Here is a 9,965-nt window from a genome sequence, read left to right on the forward strand (position 1 = left end):
ACCAAGACACCAGTGTAGCCCACCTTGTCAACACATACTTTATGGAAAGTCTGTGAAAAGCAGTGGAAAGTGCATCCCTAAGTGCTCTGCTGAGTGAGGTCTAAAGCCCCACAGCCCCATTCTGATACAGGTTGTGCAGACAGTTCCTTGAGCCTCAGGTAAAGTGCTGCTGAGCTGCTGGCAATGCACAGCCAGGACCTGCCAAGCCTACTGCTGACAACCTTCTACTCCCAACATTCAGCTCCTGAAGTCTTCCTGTTCTCAATGGCCTTCCTTCCCTGTCTGATTACTCTGACTCAAAAGAAACTCTACTGGAAGTAAGCAGAGATAGACGAGTGCCACTGAAATTAAACTACATCAAGTTTTACAGTTTCATCCCTTGGTTCTGCAGGAGGATAGTCAATTTTAAGACAGAATATATAGCTAAAATACCATGCAAAAAGTGTGCAAGACCACTAATTTACAAAGCACTGTTTGCCTTAAAGAAATCACACAGCAAAGAGTAAGTTTGCCTTAATATAATGACAATTCACAGATTTTACAGAAGATGATCTGCACCAGAAGAATAAAATAGATCAACAAAGTGAAGTATCATCATCCATCTGTGTTAGTTTTGTCCATTCTTTTTTGAATGAACACATTTCCCAGGGCACTCCTTTCCTAGCACGCATCTCTAGTTTCACACCAACCTACAACTACACCATTTTTGAACATATAATTTATATATAACTTGAGGTAGTTACCATTCACCAAATAGGAAATCATGTTTCTTCTTGAAAAAGGTAATTATCTAGGCTCTGTCTCTGAAGACATTGCAAATGAGATTTACTTCCCATTGGCCATCAAAGTCACAGTTGTGCCATAATTATAGAAGTACTTAAACAGAAATAAAACCTTAGATGCTTGTGGCACAGCAGTTTGCTCTTCACAGTGGTTTAAAATGTATGCCAGCAGTTTATTATTTAAATATATTTTCACGAAGTGAATGTGACAGAAACTGCTGCATTCGAGTTACAAAGCAATGCTGAAGAAGAATTAAGAATTACAGTTAAGTTGTGTATTATCATGTAAATGACAAGGGAATGTCACATGGGATTCTGTGCATTGTTCGTAGAGATAAATGCAGTGAACTATAAATACAAGTTCAATAGAGAGCCTTGACAGTTCAGCAGCTGAATGAAAGCTAGTCTCGCAGGCTGCTAGGACATTTTGAAATAAATACTCATACACAAAGATGCAATATCTAACATGTCTAATTAATCGACCATTAATTTTGTTCATAAAACTTGTCTTATTAAAAAACTATCTCCCAAACCCCCCAACAACACTGTAATGGCCAATGAAAATTGTCTTTATGTGAAGTTTAATGTAAATTATGAGTATTAATAGACTAAAGACCTCCTGCAGGTAGGAATGCACAGCCCTCCACGAGTTCAAGGACACTGAAAACAGCACCTACTTGTACTACAGCAGCCACTGGGGCATGCTGCTGCCTTCATCAAGAGCTGCCTCTCCAGATGTAGAAGAGATTACGCTGCTGTTTGATTATAGCAGGATATATACTGGCATTTGGGGCCTCAAAAGGATTCGTTTATCCTTTGTCCTTGTTCTGACTGTTATTTCGAGCCATACAATGGCCTCTAAGAATTTACATTTAAATTTATGTTAAAAAGCCAGCAAGAGATGCCAATATTTTATTTTGCATGTCTACTGCTACTACTTCGCCCTAGAACAGAACTTCTGTAGGAACAAAAAAACAAACTACAACTATTTCAGCATGATTTAAAAGCTTTCCTTTTCTTTTCTTCCATTCTGCCTCAATCTCCTCATTGCAGAGATAACTAAAATGGGAAGAACACCACTGAGAGCAACTGCCAGCCCTGGCCAAGCCTCTGGAGCAGGAACAGCTGACAGGACCTGTGTCAGATTGGTATCCAGCCCCAGCACCCAAAAAGGCTGACAGCAGCTAGCCCACACCAGTTCTATCAGTTTGCTGAAATAACTGCTTCAGTTATCTCGGGGTTAGCCAAGGCAGTCCATTCCAGGCTTTGAAAACCAGCTAAATGTCTATTCGGCTGAACTACTCACACTACTTTAGCCAGTCCAAGAGCTTTTCCCCTTTCAGGGACACCTGGGAATGAGAGTAGTGTTTGAAAGGTTAACTCTATCCCTCCTTGCCTCAGAGGGAACGAGTACAAGTTTATTCTGTTCAGTGCAGTGACAAGCTGTGAAGTGGTGGCCTCCGCCCATCAGGAAAGACTGAGGAGATGCTGCTTCCCTGTCAAAGCTCAGGCAAACATCCAGGCCACAGAAGGCAAAACATTAATACACTTTACTGAAAGATCAGTTTCTTTAGTATGTTACAGAAAAGTTTACGAACAGATATAATGTACATAAAAGGCAGACTTTGTAAAATAAAAAGGTCTTCTATAAAAAAAATATTAAAAAGTCAAAGTAAAGTGCATGAAACAGTTTTTTTCCTCCGCTTTCACTATTGTGTCAAAGTCTTAAGCACATAGCAACATTTTTTTTAAAAATGGGAGATCTTCTTGTGCCACCCATTAGTCAGTTACTTTACTGGTGAGATGAAATTATGATGGTGATGATGACAAGCAAACCCTTAAGAATCAGAACAGTTTAACCCAACGAATCCACAAAAAAACCCTAAGAACAAAGGGAATATGGACCTCCTATACACTTCTCATCAACAAGATTTAACAATCAGTGGAAAGGTTCACTCTCGTTAAAGAAAACTGGTAGGAAACAAGTTTCATAAATAGGGCAGTTTCGCTAGTTAGGGGCTCCCCTATTGTGCAATCAGTTCTTGGTTTATGAACATCAACATTCATACTCATTATGCCGTTGCAAAAGGAATAACATATATAAAAAAAAATCCGCCTGCCTTCGTTGGAAGGAAAAAAAGTTACTCGACCCCAATCCAGACAAAAGACGACTGCTTTCCTATGGGGTCTCTTATGAGGGCGAGTGCACCAAGAGAGTCAAGGAAAGCACTGAAGATGCTGAACCGTCTCATTTCTCCATCTCTGGGGGCAGAGTCCTGGAGTGGCATCGGGCCGTAATTACACCGATCGCGCTGCGCATCTCCAGAGATGCTGACAAAGCGAATCAATCGCTCCTTTTGACAGCCGGGGCAGGCAGCTGGCCCGTTATTTCCCCTGTCCCCGGCAGTAGCACGGAGGTGTCGGGCCGGGCCGGCCCCGCCGCCGGGAGGAGCACCGGGCCCAGCCGGGGCCTGCCCGCCCGGGCCCTCAGAGCAGGGCGGCCTGCGCGCGGCAGTGCGCGATGTGGCGGTGCACGAAGTCCACGCGGGCCTGCAGGAGCTCGGCCTGGCGCTCCGAGAGGAAGCCGAGGCGCGCCCAGAGCGGCTCCCGGGCCCGGTAGCGGCGGCGCAGCTCGGCGGCGGCGCTGCGGCGGCGGTGCAGCTCGGCCACCCGGCGGGCCGTGCCCTCGCGGAACACGCAGACGGAGCGCAGCAGCGGCTCGTTGTAGGGGTCCCACATGGCGAGCAGGCGGTAGCCGTGCACCAGCCCCGCCTCGTTGTCCATGAAGACGAGCCCGCCGTCGGGGCCGCGGAGCAGGTTGCTGGTGGCGCGGCGCATCACCCGCGGGTCCCACTGCAGGCTGAAGAGGTTGCTGACCAGGCGGTCGAAGCTGGCCGTCAGGTAGTCGAAGAGGATCAGGTCGCTCCACTGCACCAGCTCCACCAGCTGCGACGGCGGCAGCCCGGACAGCTCTCCGGCCGACAGCGGCTGCAGCCGCCGGCCCGCGCCCGCCTCGGCGCCCCAGGGCGCGGGGGCCACGACGGCGGTGAGATTGTCCACCCAGCGGGTCAGGCTGACCACGGCGCCCTCGGCCCAGTGCGAGCCGCGCAGCTCCTCCCGCACCGGCTCCCACTGCCGCCCGCGGGCCTCCACCAGGGCCAGGGCCATGGGCGGCAGCCGCTCCTGCATGCCCAGCACCCCGGCCAGGTGATACGAGAGCGCCTCGCCCTGGATCTGCTCCGGGTTGATGCCGTAGCGGACGCAGGCGCGGCTCCCGTCCGACAGCCGGGCCAGCCGGTTGGAGCTGCGCCCGCACCCGCCGCGCTCCAGCGAGGCCACGCGGGCCGCCCGCGCCGCCGCCAGCCACGCCGCCGCCTCCTCGGCCGCGAAGCCCGGCGGCACCCGCTCCTCCAGCTCACGGCTCCAGAAGATGCCCCGCTCCACCGGGGAGGCGGTGCCGGCCGGCGGCGGCGGGTCGGTCCCGGGGAGCCGCTCCTCGCCGTCCCGCTCCCGCCGCTCCGCCGCCGCCGCCGGCACCGCCAGCAGCGTCCGAAAAGTTTTCTGCCCGCCGCCGCCGGCGGACTCTGCCCGCGCCGCCGGGGAGCGCCCCCAGCCCCATCGCCCCGGGGACCGCCCGGCGGGCGAACGCGGCTCCGGCGGCGCCGCCGCCTCCCGCCGCAGCAGCACGGTCCAGAGCCCCGGCAGGGCGCCCAGCAGCAGCAGCCCCAGCACGGGCAGGGGCCCCGGCGCGGCCCGCCTCGCCCGCTTCATCCTCACGCCGCTCTCACGCCGCTAGCGCGGGAGGCGGCGGCGGTGCAGCCCCGGCGCTCGGCGCGGCGCTGGCGCATGGCCGGGGCCGGATCCGCCGCCCGGGGAGCCCCAGCGGCCGCCCCACGCCGAGTGCGCCCCGCTCCGCCGGCGGCCGGGGACACGGGCACCGCACCACGTGGGGGGGCGCGCCCGGCCCGCCCCGTCCCCCGGCGTGGCCCTCCGCTTAAAAGGGCGATGGCGGTCGGGCTGGTGGCCCCACAGGCGGCGAGGAGCCCCGTCGAGGAGGCAGAAGGGTCGTGAATGGCGTGGGGACCGCCCGTCCCCGGGAAGGAAGAGCCTGCGGAGCGGGCGCTCGGCCGCCGGTCCCCGCTCGGCGCTGCAGGCAGCACAAAGAGCCCGCACGCCGAGGGAGGAAAGCGGGGAGGGGGAAGGGGAAGAGAAGGCGGCGCGCACGGCAGCGGGGCCGCCCCCCGAGCCGGGAACGGGCGGCAGCGGAGCCCCGGGCGCGCCTCCCGCCCACTGCCCCACGGCCCCACGGCGGGGTCGGGCCGCGGTCAGCGGCAGAGCGGCTCCCGGCCTCTCCATCACCCCCCAGCCCCGCTCGGGCAGGTGGTTGCACAAAGGAATGGCTGCAAACACCAGCACACCCGCACAGAGCCCGTCCGCCCGGCAGCCGAACCGGCCCCACCCGCACACCGCTGTGTGATGCCCGGGCTCCACTGCCCCGCCAGTCACCGTGGGCGAGGCGCGGGGTGAGACCCCGCGGAGCATCACCTGTTCTCCCCGCCTCGCTGCGGGCCCTCGGCACGGGGGGCAGCGCCCTTCGCGTCCCTACACACCGCTGTAAGGGATGCTCCAGCACCGGGGGTGTCACGGAGTTTGCGGACCAGCTCCTCCTGGCATTTGAACCCTCTCCAGGAGGGTTATCCCTCCCGAGGGAACCACAGCCAGCCTTTCTTTTCAAGTTGTGTCCCTGTAGCTATTTCTCTATTCCCCATTTCAAATTTTCTGCCTTCCCAAGGCAAAGAGGCTTAGCGCTGCTCTTTCTGTATTTCCCGGGGGACGTCTCTTGGGAAGAACACGGCGAGCGAGATTGGACACCTCTCTGCCGCTATCATTGCCATGGCTATCCTCCAAAGTAGGTATCGGAGTTGGATCAGCGCAGCAAAACCGCCGCACGCAGAATCTTAAATACTGCAAAAGAAAAAAAAAAAGTAAAAAAATCCCCCTTTCGTCTTTTGAACTCTTTTTGCTCTCTTGAGGTATTACAACAGCTCCTAGTTTTTCAACCCCACCCCAGTCTTCCAGGCTGGATGGAATACAGTTTATTTTCTTTTGAGAAAAGAATTAGGGAATTCTTTATTTTTCAGAATTTTGTTAAAACATTCAAACTCTCCGAATACACCTTAACAACTCAGAGTTATACACAGGCATACCGGTCGCCCACCATAAAAAAAAAACCAAAACAACCAAACCAAAACAACAACAACAAAAAACCAAACCAAACAAAAAAATCACCACAAACAAACAACGCAAAAAAAAAAAAAAAAAAAAAAAAAAAAAGGCAGAAGTTTAATTCACTTTTTTCCCTTGTCTTCTGGCTCAAATTCCCGGGCAGAGCGGGCGGGCGCCTCCCCGGCGCTCCGTGTGGCAGCAGCACCTCCTGCCGCTCCCGGCTCCGCGCTGCAGCCGAACCGCCGGCGGCACCCGCAAAGGCACCGGTGATGGGGATAGTGATAGTGAGAGATGCTCACCGGCCCGGCTCCCCTCAAAGGTAATACAAGCTGTCAAACATTCCTCTTGCTACCCAAGAATTTGGGTCTTGTGCTGTTCCGACCCTGAAGCTTTCTTGCCACATGATGCTTTACACTTTGACCCTTTGAAGCCGCGCGGTGAGCACCAGGGATGTGATTGGGAGCTGGTGATTGCTGCACTTCACAGTGGTCGATGAGAACGGTGCCATTACTCTGAGCTGAGGGCTTTTATCCAACAGTATTTTTACCAAAGAAATGACGCAGAATTGCCTGTGTTCTCTGCCACTTTCTAGCTTGAAATAGGTTTAAGAAAACTCCTAGCTTGCTGGAAAATTGTTGAAAGAAAAAAAAAATTGGACGTAGATTGGACATGTATTTTACTTTATATGAATTTGTGTTTCTTTCAGGTGAGTTATGCTTCTAGTGAGCATCCAGCTGCCAGTGTCTGCACTGGGAATTCCAGACAGAGAAGAGCCACTGCCATGGATAAGGACAGTAGATTTCCTGTTATTAAGGTGGACATAACCTCCAAGTTATGCACGACATTGATTTCAATTACAGCTTGCCTGTTGTAAGCTAGGCGATTAATCAACAGGCTGTACTGTGACTACACCCTTAAATCAATAGCTGAGAAAACATCACTTCCCCCAAATACTCTGCCTCCTAACTGCACTCTTTGAAACAAATACAAGCCAGAGTTTAGCTGAGCCAGCCCTCTGGCTAATAATCCTGCTCACAAGCTGCAATATTTTTAAAACCAGACAATTGGTAGAGGGTTAAACGTCAGCCAAGCTGTTCAATTTACAGCATGTTAAGCATTCCTGAAACTGTGATCACTGATATATTTGGGTCAATCAGATGTCTTGTTAGTGCTTTGCAGACATTGCAATGAGCAGCTCAGAGATAAAGGAGAAAGTCTCCAGGCTTCACAGCCCTGTACAAGGGAAGGGAGTGCTGGCCACTGTCCAGGCCCAGAATTCTAGCAAGAAGAAAGATAACAAAATAATTTCTGGCTTCTCCATGTTGTTTCTTATATTAACTTGATTTTAGCTGCCCAGCAAAGCTAGGCTCACAGAATACCTGACTGCTGGTGCTTCACATGTTTTTTAGTCTAGTGAAGGTTTTATTCCCCTCATTCCCCTCCTGGCAGCCCAGTACCCAGCTTCTGTGTGATGAGGGGTAGCTGTTACTGCAGGCAGCAATTCCTCCCAATAAAGGCAGAAGGAACAGGAACAGAACAGAGACTTGAAGATTTCTCCCCTGCAGTGAAAATTATTTTGCATTCAAGACAAATGCCAAACTCTAATGGGCTTTGATAGGATTAGGATCGTGGGGAAGCAGATGGGGACTTTTCTGGACACTGTATCTGTGCTGGAATTGAGTGGCCCTGCCTCTGCTAACAGTCTCTGCTGGGCAAGGAAGGCTGGCAAACCAGGCACAGAGCAAGTCTCCGTTGCACCAGAGCCTGAAAGTATTAGCAGCTCCAAAGCAACCAGAGGTGTAGCAGTGCTCTCCAGGGCAGGAGGGAGCCTCCTCCATGGCTGGAGCTGCAGCTGACAGAGGGGATGCATCTGTAGCCTGCTGCAGGGAGGACTGTTCCAGCCGTGAGTAGGCACCCTCTGGCTCAGGCAAGTTCTGGCCTGTGCTAACATTGCATATCTTTGTGTGATACTCTCCCACAGCTCAAGGCTTCAGTACAACGCCTCCACCCGCACATTTCAGAGGCATTGCATGGAAGTTATTTCCCAGCACAGACCTTTTTGGACTACCAAAATTAGTCAGTCGCCTCCAGTAATTCCCAGGCTCATGAAATTTTCTCTCCCTTCACTGGGTACTGACAGACACTTTCCATTCAACACTGGTTTTAGTGCATACCCAAAGCCACACCTAACACACCTCAGTGCCAAGTTACTGAGTCTGGTGACTGCCCACATCAGCTGTAGCAGGGCTGTGAGCTCCTTTCCTGGAGACTGCAGGGGGTGAGCCTGACCTATTGCTTCATGGGAATTTCTCTCACTAGCACAACACATGAAGCCCTTCATTTACTCTGACCTGTGGTTCAGGATCCCAGGGTGGGATGGGAATAAAGTCCTTTTATTCTGCTCCAGCATATTTTTTCTACATTTCACCCTCCTAAGACTTTTTATACAGCTTGTTCCCACCTTGAGTACTTCTCCAGCTCTGTCTGCACTCTTTCTTCTTTATCAGTCAGGTTACCAAACACCTGTATTTCTATCCAGCATTTCCTCAACTGGCCATAAATAGCTTGTTCCCACCCCCGTTTAGCACCTTTGGTTCTTGGCAGTGTGTTGGTGTCAGTGAACTCCCAAACCAGTGGGGGCCATTTTTAAAGGGACTGTTTGAGATTGCTCTCAGGAGAGGAGCACTGAGTACAATGTGCATCCAGCTGTGGGACTTGGGTCTGCTGTGAAAGCTGCTGCAGATAGGCTGGAGCAAAACATTGCCCTTGCTTCCTCCGTGCAGTCCTTTCCTGTCCCTCCACATTCCTCTCTTTGAGTTTTGAGTCACTGGGTTAGTGTAAATGGAGTATCAGAGCTGCCATGAGGGCAGTATCAATTCCCCCCACCCTGGTGACCTACACTGGCTGATTTGCAGGGCTCCTTTTCTGCTGCTGATGGATTTCTCCCCATGCAGCCTCCCTGGTGCCAGCTTACTTGGTGGTGAGAGCACCTTATTCTGCCCTTCTATACTGTCTGAACCCATGGCCTCCTGGAGGAAAGACAGCTCAGGCTCAGATCCTCTTGCCAGTGTAGCCTGTGTGTTTCAATTCTTCCTGCTGCAAGGAAGTTTCTTAGACTAGCTGGCTAGGAGTAAGGAGTTGTGCCTGCAAAGCTGCCTACTACAGGTGCAGGGTTACCTTCAAAACACTGCTACTGCCAATACAGCTTGTTTCTCCTGGGGAAAGGTGGGGAGTTTGGAATAAACTATACAGGCCACAAGATAGTGTGCAAAAATGTTATCTGCTTACTGTTACGGTAGGTTATTTCATACTAGGACTGCTTGGTACAGACCTATCAGCAGCATAGCCCATGTATATGCCTGACTGGCTCTGTCAAGGTGGATTTCTGTTTCTCAGCCTAAAAAATGCATCCCTCATCACGAGATATTCTGACAACTGAAAGGCAGGATTTATAGCTGGTTGTGACTGGGGGAGGGCTGAAGAAGTTAAGGTACTCTGCATTTCATATCAGGGAGGTGTATATTAGAAATGTTGCCCTGCAGGCATGTTGGCAGTTTCTGGAAGTATTTACAAACTTGTCTCAGCCTGGAATAGAGAAATTTGGAAGCTTTTCTGTTGCTTTGACTCTGTAGTTGATGTAACAGAAAACTCTCAGACATATGGGACTATATAAAGATTTTTTTGTTTTGTTTTGCTTTGTTTTATTGTTTTGTTTGTTGTTGGGCTTTTTTTCAATCTGACATACCATGCAGAATATGAAGCTAGGCAATTTCTGTACATAGAATGGAACCTATCTCCCCTGTGCTCTGGGACTCTCTGTTTTTAATATCAAAGCAATAAATGAGTAAGTGCTTGAGCTCTAGTGCCTGGCTCTTGAAAGTGTTCATAAGCTATGTCAGGTGCCTGATGATGCAAAGTCTTTTAGGGGATTTGTTCTCATCCTCATTAAAAGTGAAC

The 9,965-nt window shown here is 51.6% G+C and overlaps 1 protein-coding gene across 1 annotated transcript; it reads right to left on the reverse strand.

The window, feature by feature from the left end:
- Positions 1–3,269: 3,269 nt before the first annotated feature.
- Positions 3,270–4,553, reverse strand: FJX1 (four-jointed box kinase 1; the record flags this gene model as incomplete). The annotated part of the gene is made up of 1 exon (XM_083862908.1): positions 3,270–4,553. One exon carries the CDS (start codon positions 4,551–4,553, stop codon positions 3,270–3,272), a length of 1,284 nt encoding a protein of 427 aa, XP_083719034.1.
- Positions 4,554–9,965: the final 5,412 nt, after the last annotated feature.

This window comes from Zosterops lateralis, assembly GCF_965231275.1.
Source record: "Zosterops lateralis genome assembly, chromosome: 6".
Lineage (NCBI taxonomy): Eukaryota > Metazoa > Chordata > Aves > Passeriformes > Zosteropidae > Zosterops > Zosterops lateralis.